Source organism: Punica granatum, chromosome 1 (assembly GCF_007655135.1).
Source record: "Punica granatum isolate Tunisia-2019 chromosome 1, ASM765513v2, whole genome shotgun sequence".
Taxonomy (NCBI): domain Eukaryota; kingdom Viridiplantae; phylum Streptophyta; class Magnoliopsida; order Myrtales; family Lythraceae; genus Punica; species Punica granatum.
This window is the reverse complement of record NC_045127.1, coordinates 4143775-4166881: the sequence shown is the minus strand read 5'-3', so window position 1 is coordinate 4166881 and position 23107 is coordinate 4143775. Positions and strand designations below refer to the sequence as shown.

General features: G+C 43.8%; 4 protein-coding genes and 1 pseudogene across 11 annotated transcripts; 2 read left to right on the top strand and 3 right to left on the bottom strand.

Moving 5' to 3' along the window:
- The first annotated feature begins 61 nt into the window (after positions 1 to 61).
- Positions 62 to 18765, top strand: LOC116211803. 5 transcript variants are annotated; one of them, XM_031546342.1, is made up of 4 exons: positions 62 to 209; positions 678 to 1913; positions 2489 to 2555; positions 18536 to 18765. In XM_031546342.1, the coding sequence occupies exons 2-3, from the start codon at positions 736 to 738 to the stop codon at positions 2532 to 2534; spliced, it is 1224 nt and encodes a 407-aa protein (XP_031402202.1). In that variant the 5' UTR covers positions 62 to 209; positions 678 to 735; the 3' UTR covers positions 2535 to 2555; positions 18536 to 18765. The 5 variants fall into 5 exon arrangements, with proteins under 5 accessions (XP_031402202.1, XP_031402195.1, XP_031402211.1 ...); XM_031546335.1 differs by having other exon boundaries at positions 2489 to 2578; positions 18559 to 18765; XM_031546351.1 differs by lacking the exon at positions 18536 to 18765 and adding an exon at positions 3248 to 3641.
- Positions 5842 to 7907, bottom strand: LOC116211861 (protein HOMOLOG OF MAMMALIAN LYST-INTERACTING PROTEIN 5-like). 4 transcript variants are annotated; one of them, XR_004157767.1, is made up of 4 exons: positions 7684 to 7907; positions 7404 to 7550; positions 6354 to 7287; positions 5842 to 6243 (listed from the first exon to the last, which is right to left on the bottom strand). XR_004157767.1 is itself a non-coding variant. In XM_031546390.1 (4 exons), exons 1-4 carry the CDS (start codon positions 7775 to 7777, stop codon positions 6166 to 6168), a joined length of 333 nt encoding a protein of 110 aa, XP_031402250.1. In that variant the 5' UTR covers positions 7778 to 7907; the 3' UTR covers positions 5842 to 6165. The 4 variants fall into 4 exon arrangements, 3 of the variants coding, with proteins under 3 accessions (XP_031402250.1, XP_031402257.1, XP_031402265.1); XM_031546390.1 differs by having other exon boundaries at positions 7274 to 7287; XM_031546397.1 differs by lacking the exon at positions 6354 to 7287 and having other exon boundaries at positions 7684 to 7906.
- On the bottom strand, positions 11425 to 15911 carry LOC116209856 (protein HOMOLOG OF MAMMALIAN LYST-INTERACTING PROTEIN 5-like). The gene is made up of 7 exons (XM_031543627.1): positions 15684 to 15911; positions 14383 to 14480; positions 13761 to 13836; positions 13597 to 13613; positions 12582 to 12716; positions 12419 to 12425; positions 11425 to 12130 (listed from the first exon to the last, which is right to left on the bottom strand). The coding sequence occupies exons 1-7, from the start codon at positions 15768 to 15770 to the stop codon at positions 11654 to 11656; spliced, it is 897 nt and encodes a 298-aa protein (XP_031399487.1). The 5' UTR covers positions 15771 to 15911; the 3' UTR covers positions 11425 to 11653.
- On the top strand, positions 15927 to 19961 carry LOC116211793. The gene is made up of 3 exons (XM_031546309.1): positions 15927 to 16154; positions 16594 to 17855; positions 19568 to 19961. Exons 2-3 carry the CDS (start codon positions 16669 to 16671, stop codon positions 19866 to 19868), a joined length of 1488 nt encoding a protein of 495 aa, XP_031402169.1. The 5' UTR covers positions 15927 to 16154; positions 16594 to 16668; the 3' UTR covers positions 19869 to 19961.
- Positions 19802 to 23107, bottom strand: LOC116211851 (annotated as a pseudogene).

The following is a 23107-nucleotide window of genomic DNA, read 5'->3' as shown; positions in this document are numbered from 1 at the left end:
AAATGCGATCTTTTCTTTCCTCTTTTTTTTTTTTTTTTGGCCCTCCTCTCTTTTCTTTTAAGATCAGAAACGAATCAAAACTCGAACCCAACCCAATTGACGACATACAGGCGGCGCAGGGAGCCCTGGCAGAGCCAGTTGCCGTAGCCGAGGGGAGGCAAGCAAGCAAGCAAGGTTTGATCAGAGAAGGGAAGGGCAGCGTGAAAGAGGTAGGCGATCGGTGAATCTATCGTCAGCGACTATGAGTGAATGATTTTAGGGATAATTTGTAGTTTGTAAACCCTAATTATCCTCCTCCTCCTCCTCCTCCTTCCTCACCGATTGAATGATTTTGCGATTGTTGTCAGTTGCTGACGTTCAATTTCGAGACTGGTCTATTGCTGTGTGCTGCGGTTGTTGTTGCTTAATAATTAGTGTCAGTTTGATGTTTGAGCTCTATAACCCTCGATCGCTCCGTCTGTCGAGTCCTCTGTTTGTGTCGATCCTTTCCAATTTCCATCCACCTTGTTTTCTACGGGGAGCCTCTTCCCATTGTCTATGCTATGTATGTACCTGCCTTAGTTTTTGATACGATTCATCCATGGGCATGGTGTCTTCTTCTATCCGATAATATATATATATATATATATCTTGTCTAATTGCTTCTTTGCTTGCTGCTGCCTATCTATAAATTACAGGTACGTAGTAAGTTTCCTAGTTTCCGAGAGGGAGGGAGGGAGGGAGGGAGGAGCAACGATGCCCGACCAGCTTGTTACATGTGATGAGAGTGGGACGTCGGTATATGTGGTCTACTTCCACCCTGCTTACCTTGCCCCCAAAGACCTCAAGACCGAGTCACTCTACACAATCCATGCTTTCCCTGTTACCCATCTTCCTCATGAGCCCTTGCCACAACAGCCCGTCCTCACTCTCCGGCCCCGTGATCTCCCAATAGGAATGGGTTTCGCATGCATTGGCTCCTCAATCTACATGATTGGAGGCAGGTGGTGTTTTCCTTCCCCAAGAAAAGATCCCTCTCTTGACGTTTATATCCTCGACACACGCCTTCTCCCCCCAGCCACCTCACATCCCGTAGAGAACCCCCTCGCCTATCTGCGGAAGGGGCCTAGTCTGAGAGCCCCCAAAATTGACCCACTTGTCATCCCTCTCCTTGGGAAGCTGTACCTGCTCCCAAAGTCGTTCGCTCCTTCTTCTTCTGATAAGGACGGACCATGGGCTGAAGTTTTCGACCCATGCTCCGATGAGTGGGTGTCCCTCCCCGAACCCAAACTCGATCCTGATGACTTCACTTTACCGAGCGATTACATAGTGCGATCTTGCAATGCTATGGGATCTTGCATTGTACTGATGCTGGGCTGCTATCTGGTCTACGAGCTGGATTGCAACCATCCATGTGAAGGATGGAAGAAGAGCTCGAGGTTTGGCTGGTTGCCGGAGGTTCAGCAAACTCGTGGGTCCGAAGTTGTGGATGGTCTTTGGTATCCTTGGTTTCCGTTCCCATGGTTTCCGTTCCCATCTCACCTCGAAGGGGCCTGTCTCTTGGCCTGCGATCTTGCACAGGAGAACAAGGATCGGCCACCGGAATTCATCCCGGTTCGCCATACTGGACCTGGGAAAATAGGCAGTAAAATCTATTCTGGGCAGCGCAGGGTGCTGGATATTGGGGGTGGGCAGGCTGTGATTTTCTCGTGTGGTTTCATCAAAAATACTGATCTAATGGCACATGACTATGGAAAGTTGCGTTTCACTTTTGACGTTGTTCGTCTGGAAAAGAAAACTGGTGCTGATGAGAGGAAGAGAAAGCAGCGTGGCAATCCAAAGGGTCGTTTTATCAATTGTGTCCTGCTTAGATCATTGAGCTATGTGGTTGGGGAGGTCGGCTCTAGTGGATACCTCTGCGGTTGTTTTCCCATGTGAGTAAATACATGCCCGTTATCCCTCTTGAGGTTAACCGTGAAAAGAAGCTTTCGCGGTCCTATATTTTCTCGTTCTGGTTGGTCGTGACACCTTTTGTATATATTCCATCCCCTTTGTTTTCTGCCGGGGAGTTCTTAACCCTGTTATTTAATCAGGGGCTTTACCCGTATATTCACTTAGTTTTGTGCCCCCGTCGATTATATGTGTTTCTTTCTTCTAATTTCTCACATCGGGAAAGGAATGACTGGCTGATATCCATCCTGATGCTCGCCTGTACGTATATAATGTGTGTCTGTTTAATTGTACACCAAAACCTCGAGGACATATATAGCAGAAGCAACTGTTGTTGGCTCACAAGCTTGAATTTTGCGCAATTAATTAGTAATCATAGGTTATGATACGCATGCATTTCTTTTAATTGGTTTAGCTCGGGAACGAAAGGTTCAGATTGGCACATGAGCTGTATATATGTTTAGGTGTATTAATATATCTGTATTGTATATGCTGTGCATGTCGTGGCTTTCCTTTGATCTGTTGTCTTTTTGTAACTGAACTCGGTGGCCGTGACCAGGAGAGGAGAGGCTCAAAGTTCAGGGGGAGGTACTTCTATGGATTGATTCTTACTCAAATAGCAGCAGGTGCTCCTGCTGATCAGTTACAGGCATGCTATCGGGTATATGCATAAGTAGTAGTGAGATGTTCCATCTGCCCTTAACCCGAAGCGAAGCAAAGAAGAGGAAGAGGGGCAGGGGGAAAAGAAAAATATGGTTTATATATATATATATATCCGAGGACGTACAAATGTTCAAGCCAACGCGAGAGTATTTTCTCGCGCTTTTGCTAGTGATGATTAAGGACTCCATTCGATCATTTTGTTTACAAATCTTTTGTCTTTTTGGATAACATATTATATTTTTGACAATGATGGTTTTATTGGTTCTTATCAGCGTCTGACACTGAATTGCCCCCCAACTCACTAAAGCTTTAAATTTTGCACGATATTGGAAAATCTTGCTCTCTCTTTGTTTTGCAAGATAGGATATTTTTCTGCAGTCTATATGCAGACGAAGTCGAATGATAATAACCTGCTTGGAGTTTTATCAATGTCAATGTTTGTTCTTTCCTGTTTTGATGTGGCTATGTGCATTTTGGTGCAATAATCTTGTTTTTCGAGTTGAAAAGAGGAGGAAAACGGGATTTGTGACACTTCGGGACCTTCACTGCAGTGCAAATCCATGTCACATGCCTATGACTTTTCTATGCTGTCCGAAGTTACACCATTTTAGATGCGTTCGAACAAAGAACATAATGACTTTCACCTGTATGGCAGGTTTGACGAGGGATTTTGGCTTCTCCCGCTCTCAGTGGTTCCCTTTCTAGGGCCTGCTCTCTATCTCATTCTACGGCCATGGTTTCTCGGCAACACCGAGCTGTTGCTTCCGAACAAGAATAGAGGAACACAATCTGCCAACGTGAGAAAACAGGGTGCTCCCGGTTTCTTATCTTTTTTGTTAAGACTCCACACAAAAGAATTGCCCATGCAACGACTCGACAGAGATCACAGTTTGATTGAACATAGTGCTAATGTTTTGGTATTGAAGAGCAAATTCTGTATATCGACATTTCTGTAACTTATTATACAACCAAATACATACAGAAGGAAACGAAACGGTTTTAAGTGGAAAGCAGAGCAAACTAAAGGGGAACAATCCTTGACCAGACTATCAGGCATTGGCTGCCTCTTGTGGGCTCTGCTCTACTCTGCTTCCTTAGAGCCCTTGACAGGTATCACTACTCCCATACTGTTGTCCGATGCAATGGCTTGGACAGCCTCCGCATACAGCATTTTCCCCAGGTTCCCGAATCGCCGCCTGAAGGTTGGTAACCGAGCCATCGAAGCTACCATTCCCTGTAATCTAAAACATAACATGAGAGATTAATTCCTAGTTACGACAAAATCTTGGAGAAAACAAAACCGAGCCTGCCACAGACAGTGACGGACGTGCAGTCGATGGCAGTGATTGACTATTTGGCCAATCCAATTCCTACCCCCGGGGATCTTGCGTTTTTACGAGATAGAAACTGATGGTTATTCGATAAGCCAAGATTGAATCCCGACCATAAACAACACTCCAGAATTTTGGAACAACCGTACCTCCGTATTATGGCTTGCAGCGACATTACCACTAAATGGGAATCCTGTGTCGTCTCAGTCCTCGGGCTTCTCGTTCTTGTACCTCATGACTATCTTTGTCAGGCACATCTCTTCATCTTCGCTCAATCCAAGGAACCACTCCAATACTCTGTCCCTCGGGCTGTTCATCCTTGTGAGCTCCGCATCATCAGCCGCAAATCAACCAAGAAATACAAAGGTACAATTAAACACAAAGAAGCTCTTCTACCTGAGTCGGTTGGATATCGAAGAATATTGATTAGGAGTGACTTACAGACCAGCAGACTGGACAAGTTAAACTTTGCCGAAGCTCGCAGGCATTGTAAAATGGTCCAAGTGGGAAGTTTGATACCCATTTGTTCTGCTGCTAGAGGAGGAAGAGCCATACTGAGGAACCCAGGGGATAGCTTTTGTTTGAAGGAATATGAGAAGTCTCAGGACCTTGACAGTAAGAAGAATCGTGGGTCGTACTGATGGCAGGCTGCTCTCCGTAAAGCTTGGGTAAGATTGGTAGTTTGGGTAGGAGTAAGGAGGGTTGTCCTGAGACGGGTAATTGTTCGGTATGTGCTGCTGTGACTGCGGCAGATAATCATAATGGTCTGAGGAATAATTATGTGGGATTTGTGGGATCCGAGAGAACTGTTCCGAGGAGTAACCCGTGGACTGATGTTGCTGCTCGGAAGGGTAATTCTGGGGAATGTGTTGTTGAGGGGTTTCTTGATAGTACGAAGAATAGGTAGAACTTTCTAGCTGTGTGTTTGGAGGATGAGGAGCATGAAGTTCGCGGGAAGGATAACTGGAAGAAGAGTGGATCGGAGGAGATCTTGGTTTTGTGTTTGGAGGAGGAGGATGGGCATGAAAGTCGTGAGAAGGATGAGTGGAAGAAGGGCGGGGTGGTGGAGATCCCAAAATGTTGGCAGAATGTTGACGCCCTATTCTCTCATGAGGCCGAGGTGACAGGTCAGGCTCCGGTGCTGGATTCACACCAAGGTCCTGCAAAGTGAATTAACAGTCATAAACGATATCAACCTCTGATTATTTCTTGGTTCAATAAAAATGGTAGTTTAAACATCAAATAGGCAGGGCAATAGAACCAATAAGGCTAAACAAGGAACTAGATACAGGAAACATACATAAGATCCACCAAATGTACTCGGCGGCACAGACAGATCATCTTCACCAGCAGGAGGCCCAGGGACGGGCTTCCTTCCTTCCTTCGTTCAAAGCCTTTCTTATATCTGCTGCTTTCCAAGCTGCATACTTCTGTTTCTGCTCAAGCTGTATGAAAAGAAAAATCCTCGACGATTTGATTCATAAAGTAGAACTGACATAATAGGTCTTGGACTTCGACGGTTGCTAGCTACTTTGTATAAACACTTGGATCGATAAAGGTTTTACTAGTTCAGCTGACTGATTGAGTGTATATAATATAAATCAATCATTGTATGAGAAGCTTCTAATGGCGTGAAGAAGTGTAGAGACCCGACATGATTCGTGAAGGATTGCGAAATCCGGCCGAAGACCAAATCTGGCAAAAAAGGCAAGAAGAATCAAAACATCAACAACTGTAGCATGATAATTGACACTTGATGGGCTGTGTAGGCACATCCAGGTTCGGGCGTGGCAACGAAGAGCAATTATTGAATCATTTTATCAGTTTTTCTTTTTTCTTTTTTCTTTTTTTTTCCTTTTTTTTTTATATAACATAATTCTAAAGCCAAGTTCATAGTGGGATAGCGTACATTACAAAGTCAAGAAAACAAAAGCCCGATATAATTGAAAAATACATTATGCAAGAGACTACATCATTGTGTGATCCTGTTGTATAGAAGATCTCTAGGGATGTCCCGGAGTTATGCATATATCAACCCGATCTCATAAAGCCTAACACAGAAAGATGACTCAGATAGGTTTGGCAGCAAAAAGGGCGTCCACTAGAAGCTACAATCTCCAAGGTGGGGGACACAAAATTCTTGAAAAGCAAGAAGCCAACAAATAAATTTCTAAAGAAAACTAAATATTATCAGGAAGAGAATGCATCATACAAGTCAGCTCGCCCAGCACGATCTTGTTTATCAGCCTTTGCAAAGACATTCAAGGCAAACCCTTCCATGCAAACTGTCTTCGGGCCCAAGATTTAGCGATTTCTTGTCCTGTAAATGACCATAATGTCAGCTAGAACACCCCGCGGGGGGGGAGCTCTTGTGATGGCGGATGCTCACTTACGGAGTTGAATCAGGCAGAGGCAGGAAGAAAATCTTACATTACCCCACTACTGTAAAATCAGTCGGGTCTGACCAGAGCCATCTCTTACCCAAAAAAGATTTTTGCAACATAAAGAGTTAAAATGACAAATTTAATAGTAATGCATGCAGGAAGAGAGGAGAGGCTCCTGAGACAAGAAGCTAAATAGTGCAATGCAATTGAAATAAGGTTTCTCCCAAGTCATTTTGGCTATGCTGCCTTACTATTGTACTGCCACACGACATTATATATCGCAAATGTTAGCGGCTACAAAAGTCTCAAGTTGAAGATGAGACATAATACACTAATGAAAAATATAATTATGACAAATCATCCACGACCCTTCAGAAGTTGACAAGATCACGGAAAAACTGTGCAGGCATTACAGGCAGCCCAACACGACAATTAATTTGAACTGCAAACTGCAGCCCACCAATTGTTTTCCGCACATAAATATTAGGCAACCAGTCATTCAGAAAAATAATAATCTGGGGCCTAGGTACCAGTGCAATCGTTACTGGAACCAAATGAAGCCTCCATAGAAGTTCTCCCACTTAGTAATGTTAAAATAAAAATTATCTGAAGCTCACTAACTCCCAAAACTAGCTAATATATCAGCAGAACTAGAAATACTGAGACATGTAACTAGCACCAGAGATGGTCATTTTAACTTAAGCCCAAGGAAAAAAATAAAATTCCCAGTTGAAATCTAGCTGAAGCAAAGGATTATTAAAACTGCCACGAGTTTACAAATAATGTATGGGCATTACAGGCAGCATGAACAACTGAGAGATATTCAGCTGCAAAGCGGATCCCAGTTATCCAATTTAGCACTTGAAGATCGGGCAACTGCGCAACGTCAACACAGCACCCCTTAGTCAGTGCAAATGGGCCAGGAATCACGAAGAAAGCACAAATTCCACTTCGTGCGGTATTCACCTTCAATGGTAGAACTACATGGAAACGCATCGTTTCAATATTAAAGTTCCAGAAATGTCGGTCGAATCAGCTCAAAAGTACAATCAAAGATAATCTCGAGTTCGATAAGCAGATACTGCATCCCATTTACCCCACTCTCGACATATAAATGGATCGGTAGATTGATGGATTGGTAACTTTTCCAGCTGTTTGATGAGGGAATTCAAGAGGGCGTTGGCGGTCTTCGTACGCTCCCCTGCAGGGATCTTCGGACCACGATCCATCGCATACAGTCTACCTGACAAACAAGGCGGGGAGAAGAACAACAACAAACAGAAATGGAAGCTCGTCACTAATCAAACAAGACCTAGCACGAGCTACCTCCGAATGAATACAAGGGATTCTTGGATGAAGGGTTTTCACGGCCTTACAGTTGTAAGCGACGAGGGGCTCGTGCTCCTGCAGCTCATCAGCTCTCTGGAGGTACGGCAGTAAGATCTTCGCCGGCTCGTGATCACTGGCCATGGCTGATCCTTCAGCTCCTTCCCCTGCTGCTGTTCAGTTAGGCGACACGGAGAGAGAGAGGACCAAGAGAGGAGGAAAGAGGCTCTGTGAAATTGATGACTTTGACGTTTTAAACGACGACGTTTCTTTCCGCGGCCTTTAAAAAATGCGATCTTTTCTTTCCTCTTTTTTTTTTTTTTTTGGCCCTCCTCTCTTTTCTTTTAAGATCAGAAACGAATCAAAACTCGAACCCAACCCAATTGACGACATACAGGCGGCGCAGGGAGCCCTGGCAGAGCCAGTTGCCGTAGCCGAGGGGAGGCAAGCAAGCAAGCAAGGTTTGATCAGAGAAGGGAAGGGCAGCGTGAAAGAGGTAGGCGATCGGTGAATCTATCGTCAGCGACTATGAGTGAATGATTTTAGGGATAATTTGTAGTTTGTAAACCCTAATTATCCTCCTCCTCCTCCTCCTCCTCCTCCTTCTTCCTCACCGATTGAATGATTTTGCGATTGTTGTCAGTTGCTGACGTTCAATTTCGAGACTGGTCTATTGCTGTGTGCTGCGGTTGTTGTTGCTTAATAATTAGTGTCAGTTTGATGTTTGAGCTCTATAACCCTCGATCGCTCCGTCTGTCGAGTCCTCTGTTTGTGTCGATCCTTTCCAATTTCCATCCACCTTGTTTTCTAGATAAGCTATATATATATATATATCTTGTCTAATTGCTCCTTTGCTTGCTGCTGCCTATCTATAAATTACAGGTACGTAGTAAGTTTCCTAGTTTCCGAGAGGGAGGGAGGGAGGGAGGGAGGAGCAACGATGCCCGACCAGCTTGTTACATGTGATGAGAGTGGGACGTCGGTATATGTGGTCTACTTCCACCCTGCTTACCTTGCCCCCAAAGACCTCAAGACCGAAATGTGAAATTATCACTGAACTCATACGCGATTGTGCTCATTTTCAATTTAAAAATTAGATCTGATAGATTGTGGTATTCAATCTCATATAAATTTTTAATAGTTTTTTTCTATTCAATTTTCCATATATGTAGTCATATCTCAACACCCGTTTCCACGTGACAACATGTGGCTTTGATGCTTCATCTACACGTGCCACATGGATATGAAGAATCCGCACTCAAGAACTGAATGCGAGCCGAGGCTAGACTTCCTTGCTCGAGAGGACGGGGGACGACAAATGAAAATGAATGCCACACTTAAGCTTGAGAGGAGACGCTCGACTATTAGAAGTCGGCAAGATACCTGTGATTTCTTTATCAATTTTTTCTTGTAGAACAACATATCTCAACACAAAATATTTTCGTACTCGAAAAACAATGTTTCGAAATACGGAAACATTGCTATGAACGACTGTATACACAACGCAATCAACTATATGTGCAGTTGACTGTTTATACAATGTTTCGTAACTCGATGTTTCGAAGTACAAAACTTTTTCGTACTCGAAGAACAACTGTTTCTTACTTGTACAGAAGCAAAGTGACGAGACAGTCGACCGCATGTGATTGATTGTATTGCAAATGTCGAGGCTTTATTTTTCTTACAAGTGCAAAACATTTTTTTTTTGGAAGATGAAAACATTTCATACGCAGTGACTGAAATCTTCGGCCACAGGATGCTGGAAAATCCCCCGTGTACACGAAGAAGCATAGCAGTCGCAGGAGACTTGAACTGTAAGCAAGCATGCACATAGTGAAAGAAGCAGAAGAGAGGAGTGATTCCATTGATTCTGATGAGCCGCAAGGAATAACTTGACTGCCCAAGCAATGAATATAATCCTTCCACACCTTTTTCTTTCCTATTTCTCCTCCCTCCTTCATGAAGAGACCATAAAAACTCCTACCAGTCAATCCCCCAGGGAAGACGTTTTCCGAAGAAGACGAAAATGACGATGATCATGTTCGACTAGTAGTTCATGACTCATTCATATTAACTCGAAGTTACGTACTTATGGTCCATCAGCATTCCATACGTATCTCAATCTGACTAGAGGGAGGAGGAGGAGAAGCAATGATCCTTTAGGCGGCAACATTGTTGTTCATCCAGCTAGCAGCAGCCTTCTTCATGCAATTCTTTCGGGTTCTCTTCCTCACTTTTGATTATGTTCCTTGTCCTGCCTGCCTCTGCTCTTCATCTCTCTCCTCAGTTCAAGTCTCGGCCCGGAGAGATACTTTTCACTTGTTATCTTTTCGACATGGAATTCGCGGACTTCTTCCTTCTCCTTCTTCTGCTTCTGCTTCCCCTGCCCCCCGGCCCAGCAGATTTACCAGGTCTTATGGAGGCTCCATTGAATTACTCCGATGCGGTCTCATCAGTCCCGGCATTTTCTGTTCCTTTATCGGAAAGGTTTCACATAATTCATCCGAATAGCTGTTTGTCGAGTCGAGCCCGTCATGCGGTAACTTTTCTTTCTGGCTCGAATGTTTTGATAGAATACCGTCATAAGTACATATCAGTTATCACCGTGTAATAAATGTATGGTCCTCAATAACACCTTCTAGTTCTGCCTCCAATATTATAGCGCTGTGAAAATTCAAAACTCGATATTCGAATGAACTTTCTTCTGAACATTCTCCCTTATCCCTTTATATCCATTATTTTTTTCTCGGGAACTCTAATTGATGTGCCTTGTACCACAATTAGGAGAATGATAATGAGGAGAACAGGACAATAGAGACTCCGATCGAACCTGAGCATACAGTGAAGAGATGCAGCTGTCATCCGGAGCCTAACATCAGTCCATGAAGACCCTGACTATGTTCCTAGAGGACCCATCTACCGGAATCCCCAATGCTTTCCACCGGTAAATTCCCATCCGAATTCATATTATTCCGACCAATTATATCAACATAAAACATGTGGAAGAAGAAATTTCCAGCAGACTCAAATTATCCACAATATGATGGATAGAGAATTTCTGAATAGAGTAGAAGTCCATGTGTTTTCTTCCAAAATGCCGCGTGTAGCGCCCCTTCGCATGTGAAGTTTTCATCATTAGACATCTTATAACATTGTTGCTGTAGGAGTTACCTCGAAATGGACAAGCTCTTCAGGATTTATGTGTACCGAGGAGGAGAGCCTCCCATGTTCCATTATGGTCCGTGCAAGAGCATATACTCCACGAAGGGATTATTCGTTAGTGAGACGGAGAAGGGCAACATTTATCTGACCACAGACCCTGATGAGGCCCTCGTATCCTTCCTCCTGTTCAGCATCATCATGATGGTTGAATACCTCTACAAACACGGGTCCCATGAGATTAAAACGCCATAGGACGTGCAGTCGTCGACTACATCAATATTATTTCTACAAAGCATCTAATCTGGAACTGGAGCCTCCGGGCTGACCATTTCATGCTCTCATGCCACGATTGGGTAAGGAATCGAGAGTCAAAAGTTCCCCTTTTCACCACTTTCTCTAGTTTTACTCCGAAGATCTGGAATTGTTCGTTCGTGAATGAACTATTTTCATCTGGTTCAACAGAAATCTGGACAATTCCAGCAAGGTTTACCAAATTTTCTAAAAACGTTTTGTTCAATCAAAAGATAGTCCACCATTTGCAATCACAAGTGAACCTGGTGGTTGTCCCAAATTTATCTTGTTACTCCGAAATTCATACCATCGAGCCTGACAGACCATGAGACCCGCGCTTCGAAAGGCTCACAACGTAAATCCCAATATCTACAAGAAAAGTGACCAAATCCTTCACAAATAAAGCAAGTACAGGAGATAAATCATGACAGCACGCTCATCACTTATCAGCGTCCAAATCACAGGTCCATAAAACTCGGGAACACTACTACTGACTCGCTGATGGTTTTGTAAGAAGCTCAAGCGATTCCTCAGGTAGTCCACTGCGACAGAGACATCATCAAAAGCTTAAGCCCCAACAGCGAATCCAACAGCCTTGTGGGCCTCGGCAATTTTCTCAGGCGGTGGCCGGTAATTGCTGCCGTATTGGTATGCTTGGGCTGGAGTAGGAGCCAGGACAGATTGGGATGAGACACTCCCATTTGTTCTGCTGCTAGAGAAGGAAGAGCCATACTGAGGAACCGAGGGATAGCTTTTGTTTGAAGGAATATGAGAAGTCTCAGGACCTTCATAGTAAGAAGGATCGTGGGCCGGTACTGATGGCAGGCTGCTCTTCGTAAAGCTTGGGTAGGATTGGAAGTTTCGGTGGGAGTAAGGAGGGTTGTCCTGAGACAGGTAATTGTTCGGTATGTCCTGCTGTGATTGCGGCAGATAATTATAATGGTCTGAGGGATAATTATGTGGGATTTGTGGGATCTGAGAGAAATGTTCCGAGGAGTAACCCGTGGACTGAAGTTGCTGCTCCGAACGGTAATTCTGGGGACTCTATTGTTGAGAGGTTTCTTGATAGCACGAAGAATAGGTAGAACTTTCTGGCCGTGTGTTTGGAGGATGAGGAGCATGAAGGTCATGGGAAGGATAACTGGAAGAACAGTGGAGCGGAGGGGATCCTGGTTTTGTGTTTGGAGGAGGATGATAAGCATGAAAGTCATTAGAAGGATAACTGGAAGAAGGGTGGGGTGGTGGAGATCCCCGAAATGTTGGCAGAATGTTGATGCTCTATTCTTTCATGAGGCTGAGGTGACAGGTCAGGCTCCGGTGCAGGATTCACACCAAGGTCCTGCAAAGTGAATTAACAGTCATAAACAATGTCACCGTGGAATGTTAATCCAGAAAATTCAACCTCTGATCATTTCTTGGTTTCAATAAAAATGGTAGTTTAAACATCAAATAGGCAGGCAATAGAACCAATAAAGCTAAACAAGGAACTAGATACAGGAAACATATATAAGATCCACCAGGCGTTCTCGATGGCACAGACAGATCATCTTCACCAGCAGGAGGCCCAGGGACGAGCTTCCTTCCTTCCTTCAAAGCCTTTCTTATATCTGCTGCTTTCCATAATGCTTGCCTTTGGGACAGAACTAACAGATGGCAAGCTCCTGAGATTTTGTGGATGCGTGCAAATTATTGTGTCAGTTCTACTTCATGAATCAAATCACATCAGGCTGAAGGGGAATAAATTGGTTGAGAATCTAAACGAAGATGCTTGCAGCATATAACGTTTTCGCAGTATTCCGGTCACAAGTACGCATTTAAAACATTTCAGAATCATACACAATAGCTTCACTTCCAGGGAATATAAAAAGGGAGGAACTGAATGTGGAAAGATGAATAGTTCCCAAGATAAGGTTTATTCATGGTCTCAGATAACACCAAAATCCTTTGCGGTTGTACCCAACAATTATTGAATTGTTTTCTCAGTTTTTTTTTTCCTTTTTTTTATATAACATAATTCTAGAGCCAAGTTCATAGTGGGATAGCGTACATTACAAAGTCAAGAAAACAAAAGCCCGACATAATTGAAAAATACATTACGCAAGAGACTACATCACTATGTGATCCCGATGTATAGAAGATCTCTATGGATGTCCCATAATTATGCATATCACAAGCCGATCTCATAAAACCTAACACGCAAAGATTACTCAGATAGGTTTGGCAGCAAAAAGGATGTCCACTAGAAGCTACAATCTCCAAGGTGGGGGACACAAAATTCTTGAAAAGCAAGAAGCCAGCAGATAAATTTCTAAAGAAAACTAAATATTATCTGGAAGAGAATGCATCATAAAAGTCAGCTCGCCCAGCACGATCTTGTTTATCAGCCTTTGCAAAGACATTCAAAGCAAACCCTTCCAAAAGCAAACTGTCTTCGGGCCCAAGATTTAGCGACTTCTTGTCCTGTAAATGACCATAATGTTAGCTAGAACTGGAGGGGGAAGAAAAAATACTTCTGTTTCTGCTCAAGCTGTATGAAAAGAAAAAACCTTGACGATTTGATTCATAAAGTAGAACTGACAAAATTATTTGCATGCATCCAAAAAATCTCAAGAGGTTGCCATCTGATAGTTCTGTCCCGAAGACAGCATTATGCAAAAAACAAGAATCAATGCACATCAGGCTGAAGGGGACCAAATTGGCTGAGAATCTCAAAGAAGATGCTCGCAGCATAAAACGTTTTTGCAGTATTCCTGTCACAAGTACGCATTTAAAACATTTCAGAATCATACACAATAGCTTCACTTCCAGAGAAGATAAAAAGGGAGGAACTGAATGTGGAAAGATGAATAGTTCCCAAGATAAGGTTTATTCGTGGTCTTAGATGACATCAAAAACTTGGGTTGTACCAACAATTATTGAATTGTTTACTCAGTTCCCCCTCCCTTTTTTATATAACATAATTCTAAAGCCAAGTTCATAGTGGGATAGCGTACATTACAAAGTCAAGAAAACAAAAGCCCGACATAATTGAAAAATACATTATGCAAGAGACTACATCATTGTGTGATCCCGATGTATAGAGGATCTCTACGGATGTCCCATAATTATGCATATATCAAGCCGATATCATAAAGCCTAGCACGCAAAGATGATTCAGATAGGTTTGGCAGCAAAAAGGGCGTCCACTAGAAGCTACAATCTCCAAGGTGGGGGACACAAAATTCTTGAAAAGCAAGAAGCCAACAAATAAATTTCTAAAGAAAACTAAATATTATCAGGAAGAGAATGCATCGTACAAGTCAGCTGGGCGTTTATCAGCCTTTGCAAAGACATTCAAGGCAAACACTTCCAAATGCAAACTGTCTTCAGGCCCAAGATTTAGCGATTTCTTGTCCTGTAAATGACCATGATGTCAGATAGAACTGGGTTGCCCACTTACGGAGTTGAATCAGGCAGAGGCAGGAAAAAAAAATCTTACATTACCCTACTACTGTAAACTTGAGTCGAAATCAAAATCAGTTGGGTCTGACCAGAGCCATCTCTTACCCAAAAAGATTTTTGCAACATAAAGAGTTAAAATGACAAATTTAATAGTAATGTATGCAGGAAGAGAGGAGAGGCTTCTGAAACAAGAAGCTAAATAGTGCAATGCAATTGAAATAAGGATTCTCCCAAGTCATTTTGGCTATGCTGCCTTACTATTGTACTGCCACACGACATTATATATCGCAAATGTTAGCGGCTATAAAAGTCTCAAGTTGAAGATGAGACATAATACACTAATGAAAAATATAATTATGACAAATCATGCAAGACCCTTCAGAACTTGACAAGATCATGGAAAAACTGTGCAGGCATTACAGGCAGCCCAACACGACAATTAATTTGAACTGCAAACTGCAGCCCACCAATTGTTTTCCGCACATAAATATTAGGCAACCAGTCATTCAGAAAAATAATAATCTGGGGCCTAGGTACCAGTGCAATCGATACTGGAACCAAATGAAGCCTCCATAGAAGTTAAACCACTTAGTAATGTTAAAATAAAAATTATCTGAAGCTCACTAACTCCCAAAACTAGCTAATATATCAGCAGAACTCGAAATACTGAGACATGTAACTAGCACCAGAGATGGTCATTTTAACTTGAGCCCACGGAAAAAAATAAAAAATAAAATTCCCGATTGAAATCTAGCTGAAGCAAAGGATTATTAAAACTGCCACGAGTTTACAAATGATGTATGGGCATTACAGGCAGCATGAACAACTGAGAGATATTCAGCTGCAAAGCGGATCCCAGTTATCCAATTTAGCACTTGAAGATCGGGCAACTGCGCAACGTCAACACAGCACCCCTTAGTCAGTGCAAATGGGCCAGGAATCACGAAGAAAGCACAAATTCCACTTCGTGCAGTATTCACCTTCAATGGTAGAATTACATGGAAACACATCGTTTCAATATTAAAGTTCCAGAAATGTCGGTCGAATCAGCTCAAAAGTACAATCAAAGATAATCTCGAGTTCGATAAGCAGATACTGCATCCCATTTACCCCACTCTCGACATATAAATGGATCGGTAGATTGATGGATTGGTACCTTTTCCAGCTGTTTGATGAGGGAATTCAAGAGGGCGTTGGCGGTCTTCGTACGCTCCCCTGCAGGGATCTTCAGACCACGATCCATCGCATACAGTCTACCTGACAAACAAGGTGGGGAGAAGAACAACAACAAACAGAAATCGAAGCTCGTCACTAATCAAACAAGACCTAGCACGAGCTACCTCCGAATGAATACGAGGGATTCTTGGATGAAGGGTTTTCACGGCCTTACAGTAGTAAGCGACGAGGGGCTCGTGAAATTGATGACTTTGACGTTTAAAAACGACGACGTTTCTTTCCTCCTCTCTTTTCTTTTAAGATCAGAAACGAATCAAAACTCGAACCCGATCCTATTGACTACGTACAGGCGGCGCAGGGAGCCCTGGCAGAGCCAATTGCAAGCAAGCAAGGTGTGATCAGAGAAGGGAAGCAAGGTTTGATCAGAGAAGGGAAGGGCAGCGTGAAAGAGGTAGGCGATCGGTGAATCTATCGTCAGCGACTATGAGTGAATGATTTTAGGGATAATTTGTAGTTTGTAAACCCTAATTATCCTCCTCCTCCTCCTTCTTCTTCTTCCTCGCCGATTGAATGATTTTGCGATTGTTTTCAGTTGCTGACGTTCAATTTAGAGACTGGTCTATTGCTGTGTGCTGCGGTTGTTGTTGCTTAATAGTTAGTGTCAGTTTGATGTTTGAGCTCTATAACCCTCGATTGCTCCGTCCGTCGAGTCCTCTGTTTATGTCGATCCTTTCCAATTTCCATCCACCTTGTTTTCTACGGGGAGCCTCTTCCCTTATCTATGCTATGTATGCACCTGCCTTAGTTTTTGATGCGATTCATGCATGGGCATGGTGTCTTCTTCTATCCGATAATATATATATCTTGTCTAATTGCTCCGTTGCTTGCAGCTGCCTCTCTATAAATTACAGGTACGTAGTAAGTTTCCTAGTTTCCGAGAGGGAGGGAGGGAGGAAGGAGCAACGATGCCCGAGCAGCCTGTTACATGTGACGAGAGTGGGACGTCGGTATATGTGGTCTACTTCCACCCTACTCACCTTGCCCCCAAAGACCTCAAGACCGAGTCACTTTACACAATCCATGCTTTCCCTGTTACCCATCCTCCTCATGAGCCCTTGCCACAACAGCCCGTCCTCACTCTCCGACCCCGTGATCTCCCAATAGAAATGGGTTTCGGATGCATTGGCTCCTCAATCTACATGATTGGAGGCAGTTGGTGTCTTCCTTCCCCAAGAAAAGAAGATCCCTCTCTCGACGTCTATATCCTCGACACACGCCTTCTCCCCCCAGCCACCTCACATCCCGTAGAGAACCCCCTCGCCTATCTGCGGAAGGGGCCTAGTCTGAGAGCCCCCAAAATTGAGCCATTTGTCATCTCTCTCCTTGGGAAGCTGTACGTGCTCCCAAAGTCGTTCGCTCCTTCTTCTTCTTCTGATAAGGACGAACCACGGGCTGAAGTTTTTGACCCATGCTCCAATGAATGGGTGTCCCTCCCCGAACCCGAACTCGATCCTCATGACTTCTGCGAACCGAGCGATTACGAAGTGCAATCTTGCAGTGCTATGGGATCTTGCATTGTATTGATGCTGGGCTGCTCTCTGCAAATCTACGAGCTGGATTGCAACCATCCATGTGAAGGGTGGAAGAAGAGCTCGAGGTTTGGCTGGTTGCCGGAGGTTCAGCAAACTCGTGGGTCCGAAGTTGTGGATGGTCTTTGGTATCCTTGGTTTCCGTTCCCATGGTTTCCGTTCCCATCTCACCTCAAAGGGGCCTGTCTCATTGCCTGCGATCTTGCACAGGAGAACAAGGATCGACCACCGGAACTCATCCCAGTTCGCCATACAGGACCCGGGAAAATCGGCAGTAAAATCTATTCCGGGCAGCGCAGGGTGCTGGATATTGGGGGTGGGCAGGCTGTGATTTTCTCGTGTGGTTTCAGCAAAAATACTGATCTAATGACGCGTGGCTATGGAAAGTTGCGTTTCACTTTTGACGTTGTTCGTCTGGAAAAGAAAACCAGTGCTGATGAGAGGAAGAGAAAGCAGCGTGGTGATCCAAAGGGACGTTGTATCAATTGTGTCCTGCTTGGATCCTTCAGCTATGTGGCTGGGGAGGTCGGCTCTGGTGGATACCTCTACGGTTGTTTTCCCATGTGAGTAAATACATGCACGTTATCCCTCTTGAGGTTATTATATATATATATATATATTAACCGTGAAAAGAAGATTTCCTGGTCCTATATTTTCTCGTTTTGGTTGGTCGTGATACCTTTTGTATATATTCCATCCCCTTAGTTTTCTGCCGGGGAGTTCTTAACCCTGTTATTTAATCAGGGGCTTTACCCGTCTATTCACTTAGTTTTCTGCCCCCGTCGATTATGTGTGTTTCTTTCTTCTAATTTCTCACATCGGGAAAGGAATGACTGGCTGATATCCATCCTGATACTCGCCTGTACGTATATATAGTATATGTCTGTTTAATTGTACACCAAAACCTCGAGGACATATATAGCAGAAGCAACTGTTGCTTGAATTTTGCACAATTAATTTTTGCTTATGATAAGCATGCATTTCTTGTAATTGGTTTAGCTCGGGAAAGAAAGGTTCAGATTGGCACATGAGCTGTATATAGATACACACACACACACACACACACACACACCATGTTTAGGTGTATTAATGCATCTGTATTGTATATGCTGTGTATATCGTGGCTTTCCTTTGATCTGTTCCCTTTTTGTAACTGAACTCGGTGGCCGTGACCAGGAGAGGAGAGGCTCAAAGTTCAGGGGGAGGTACTTCTATGGATTGATTCTTACTCAAATAGCAGCAGGTGCTCCCGCTGATCAGCTACAGGCATGGTCTCAATTATGGATCGATCGAGCCAAGCGGAAGAGGGTCGCTTTTGACTTTTTGTTTCATGCTTTCGTAATCAAAGTTGTTCGTTAAGTAGTGAAAGCATAGTATTTTGGCGCACACATTTTTTTTACATTGAAATATGGATCATAATTTTCGCCTTTTATTTAGTTGGACTTTAAGATAAGCTTTTGGCTCCTTATATTCTTTTTGGCGAGTGTCTTCCAACCCATCATCTACGATCTGCTGTTTCTTTTTCCTTTCGAGGTTGCCAATGAATGGAGATCTATCGGGTATATGCATAAGTAATAGTGAGATGTTCCATCCGCCCTTAACCCGAAGCGAAGCAAAGAAGAGGAAGAGGGGCAGGGGGAAAAGAAAAATATGGTTTCTATATATATCCGAGGACGTACAAATGTTGAAGCCAACGCGAGAGTATTTTCTTGCGCTTTTGCTAGTGATGATTAAGGACTCCATTCGATCATTTTGTTTACAAATCTTTTTCTCTTTTTGGATAACATATTACATTTTTGACATATTCAAGCTCTCTGCAGTCCAGAGACATGTACTTCCTGCTAAAGCTCTCGTTTTTGAAAGGAGATGATGGTTTTATTGGTTCTTATCAGCGTCTGACATTGAATTGCCCCCCAACTCACTAAAGCTTTAAATTTTGCACGATATTGTAAAATCTTGCTCTCTCTTTGTTTTGCAAGATAGGATATTTTTCTGCAGTCTATATGCAGACGAAGTCGAATGATAATAACCTGCTTGGAGTTTTATCAATGTCAATGTTTGTTCTTTCCTGTTTTGATGTGGCTATGTGCATTTTGGTGCAATAATCTTGTTTTTCGAGTTGAAAAGAGGAGGAAAACGGGATTTGTGACACTTCGGGACCTTCACTGCAGTGCAAATCCATGTCACATGCCTATGACTTTTCTATGCTGTCCGAAGTTACACCATTTTAGATGCGTTCGAACAAAGAACATAATGACTTTCACCTGTATGGCAGGTTTGACGAGGGATTTTGGCTTCTCCCGCTCTCAGTGGTTCCCTTTCTAGGGCCTGCTCTCTATCTCATTCTACGGCCATGGTTTCTCGGCAACACCGAGCTGTTGCTTCCGAACAAGAATAGAGGAACACAATCTGCCAACGTGAGAAAACAGGGTGCTCCCGGTTTCTTATCTTTTTTGTTAAGACTCCACACAAAAGAATTGCCCATGCAACGACTCGACAGAGATCACAGTTTGATTGAACATAGTGCTAATGTTTTGGTATTGAAGAGCAAATTCTGTATATCGACATTTCTGTAACTTATTATACAACCAAATACATACAGAAGGAAACGAAACGGTTTTAAGTGGAAAGCAGAGCAAACTAAAGGGGAACAATCCTTGACCAGACTATCAGGCATTGGCTGCCTCTTGTGGGCTCTGCTCTACTCTGCTTCCTTAGAGCCCTTGACAGGTATCACTACTCCCATACTGTTGTCCGATGCAATGGCTTGGACAGCCTCCGCATACAGCATTTTCCCCAGGTTCCCGAATCGCCGCCTGAAGGTTGGTAACCGAGCCATCGAAGCTACCATTCCCTGTAATCTAAAACATAACATGAGAGATTAATTCCTAGTTACGACAAAATCTTGGAGAAAACAAAACCGAGCCTGCCACAGACAGTGACGGACGTGCAGTCGATGGCAGTGATTGACTATTTGGCCAATCCAATTCCTACCCCCGGGGATCTTGCGTTTTTACGAGATAGAAACTGATGGTTATTCGATAAGCCAAGATTGAATCCCGACCATAAACAACACTCCAGAATTTTGGAACAACCGTACCTCCGTATTATGGCTTGCAGCGACATTACCACTAAATGGGAATCCTGTGTCGTCTCAGTCCTCGGGCTTCTCGTTCTTGTACCTCATGACTATCTTTGTCAGGCACATCTCTTCATCTTCGCTCAATCCAAGGAACCACTCCAATACTCTGTCCCTCGGGCTGTTCATCCTTGTGAGCTCCGCATCATCAGCCGCAAATCAACCAAGAAATACAAAGGTACAATTAAACACAAAGAAGCTCTTCTACCTGAGTCGGTTGGATATCGAAGAATATTGATTAGGAGTGACTTACAGACCAGCAGACTGGACAAGTTAAACTTTGCCGAAGCTCGCAGGCATTGTAAAATGGTCCAAGTGGGAAGTTTGATACCCATTTGTTCTGCTGCTAGAGGAGGAAGAGCCATACTGAGGAACCCAGGGGATAGCTTTTGTTTGAAGGAATATGAGAAGTCTCAGGACCTTGACAGTAAGAAGAATCGTGGGTCGTACTGATGGCAGGCTGCTCTCCGTAAAGCTTGGGTAAGATTGGTAGTTTGGGTAGGAGTAAGGAGGGTTGTCCTGAGACGGGTAATTGTTCGGTATGTGCTGCTGTGACTGCGGCAGATAATCATAATGGTCTGAGGAATAATTATGTGGGATTTGTGGGATCCGAGAGAACTGTTCCGAGGAGTAACCCGTGGAATGATGTTGCTGCTCGGAAGGGTAATTCTGGGGAATGTGTTGTTGAGGGGTTTCGTGATAGTACGAAGAATAGGTAGAACTTCTAGCTGTGTGTTTTGGAGGATGAGGAGCATGAAGTTCGCGGGAAGGATAACTGGAAGAAGAGTGGATCGGAGGAGATCTTGGTTTTGTGTTTGGAGGAGGAGGATGGGCACGAAAGTCGTGAGAAGGATGAGTGGAAGAAGGGCGGGGTGGTGGAGATCCCAAAATGTTGGCAGAATGTTGACGCCGATTTCATTATCGATAATTTGTACTGCCGATTTCATTCCATCCTGTAATGTTTGACCCGCCTGGGCTCTCACAAGCAAGGAGACATGGCGAACCGAATAATATGGTAGTTTCCCAACTATGTAGAGTCTGCTGTTCTCTATGTCATGTTACATACGATTATCGCAAATACAACAGAGCATCCATTTTCGGTATTGTTGAGAATGGACGTTTTTCGATCTGATATACGTACATCGTACTGTAAGCACGGAGCATGAAACCAACGCTCACATTACATGCAGGACGATGGAACATCAGAGGCGGGTCAATACACAAATGGCCGAACTGTATGGAAGTAACCTGAGAGGTGACTATAGGCGAACTTGACCCCTGCACTCCCCCGTCCGAGACGGGAGCAGCCTTCATGGAAGCTGCTGATAGGCCGGGCCAGGCACGCGTCCCACCGCTCGCTCTCGGGCAACGTTTCCGCTACCATGTAGACTCCGTGAATGCTTGATAGTTCACGACTTCCCCTGATTTTGTTATGCAGAGAACCGCCACCTCGGCACCTGCATTTCCCAGACACAATAGAGAGCTTAAATCTTCTACACTTCTTCCATGGATCATTGGAAGCCCAAGAATTGATCATCACTAGATTCACTATTGAGAATAGACCTCGGAATTTCAACAAGTTTTAAGGCAGGGATGTAAAAAGACAAGAAACACATTTTCCGATGGAAGACCATGCAACTAAGTCCGGCGTAACATTATATCCAAGGTCCATGAATTGACAAGCATTATCGCGTAAAAGATGTAGAGGCTCCCTTAGCATCCCCGACTGGAATGCAATAACAATGACATACAGCAAGATCATTAGACCAATCAGCATACTTTTTGTGGCAATACGGAATCAGATCGATGTCCACAATAAGGAAGCTGTGATAGAGTCAGAATGAATCTTTAAGGAAAAATAGCAAATGGAAGGTGGAAACATAAGAGTAATTCAAGCTTTGCTTCTGAAGCGAAGCAGATTCAATCCTCAAATCGAAAACAAGATTTTGACACAAAAGAAGCAACCCATTGCTCCTCCATAATGATCCGAATAAGACATTACACAGAACCACTATGCAAAAATGCTCAAACCCGATAATACAACATTGTAAATCAACCTGGAACTGACAAGAATTGATGCCGATATGAGACAAAGCAGACTGAAAACGGATGGAAAGGCTTGCATTTGCAGGCTAACACGACTAAGTTGCGAAGACCAAACACTCGATCGTATACGATCACGGTATACGGCTATGACAAGACATGACCGGTTCTGCCTAACACATGAAAGTGCTATCCTTAAGCAACAGTACCTTGCATATGCTAATCTGAAAATGATCGATGTCAGTAATACAACGCTCTGATGCAAGATTGACCCGAATTTCTCGCAGGACTCACAGAGAAGATATGAGAACCACCCCAGCAGAAGTGGCTGAGCCAATTCAACACAGACCGGACTGAATCACTCACCCATCAAACCACGAATTATCAGTTCAAGAGCTCAATTAGTTTCTACCTTCAAGGATGTGATCCTCGGGACCAATGGAGGAATCGCCGCACACGTCGAAGACAACGCGTCCCCGGATCTCACCGGTCCACCCGTGGACTCCGGCGGTCAAGACCACCAGAAGGGAGAGGCCCATCACAAGCTTCATTTGCGCCTCTGATTCCATGGCGGTGGGTGTAACCAGAAAAATGAGTGCTTGCTTGGTTTTCTGCTCGGTATACCGCGAAGGG

Excerpts from the sequence above, each read along its gene's own strand:
- LOC116209856 (XM_031543627.1), bottom strand. The coding sequence starts at position 15,770 with ATGGATCGTGGTCTGAAGATCCCTGCAGGGGAGCGTACGAAGACCGCC. Across the intron at positions 14,481-15,683 it reads TCATCAAACAGCTGGAAAAG|GACAAGAAATCGCTAAATCT; the intron begins GTACCAATCCAT and ends GGTCATTTACAG. Across the intron at positions 13,837-14,382 it reads GATAAACGCCCAGCTGACTT|GAATACTGCAAAAACGTTTT; the intron begins GTACGATGCATT and ends TACTTGTGACAG.
- LOC116211803 (XM_031546318.1), top strand. The coding sequence starts at position 736 with ATGCCCGACCAGCTTGTTACATGTGATGAGAGTGGGACGTCGGTATAT. Across the intron at positions 1,914-3,247 it reads CTCTGCGGTTGTTTTCCCAT|GTTTGACGAGGGATTTTGGC; the intron begins GTGAGTAAATAC and ends CCTGTATGGCAG.
- LOC116211861 (XM_031546390.1), bottom strand. The coding sequence starts at position 7,777 with ATGGCCAGTGATCACGAGCCGGCGAAGATCTTACTGCCGTACCTCCAG. Across the intron at positions 7,551-7,683 it reads GCCCCTCGTCGCTTACAACT|GTAGACTGTATGCGATGGAT; the intron begins GTAAGGCCGTGA and ends CTTGTTTGTCAG.
- LOC116211793 (XM_031546309.1), top strand. The coding sequence starts at position 16,669 with ATGCCCGAGCAGCCTGTTACATGTGACGAGAGTGGGACGTCGGTATAT. Across the intron at positions 17,856-19,567 it reads CTCTACGGTTGTTTTCCCAT|GTTTGACGAGGGATTTTGGC; the intron begins GTGAGTAAATAC and ends CCTGTATGGCAG.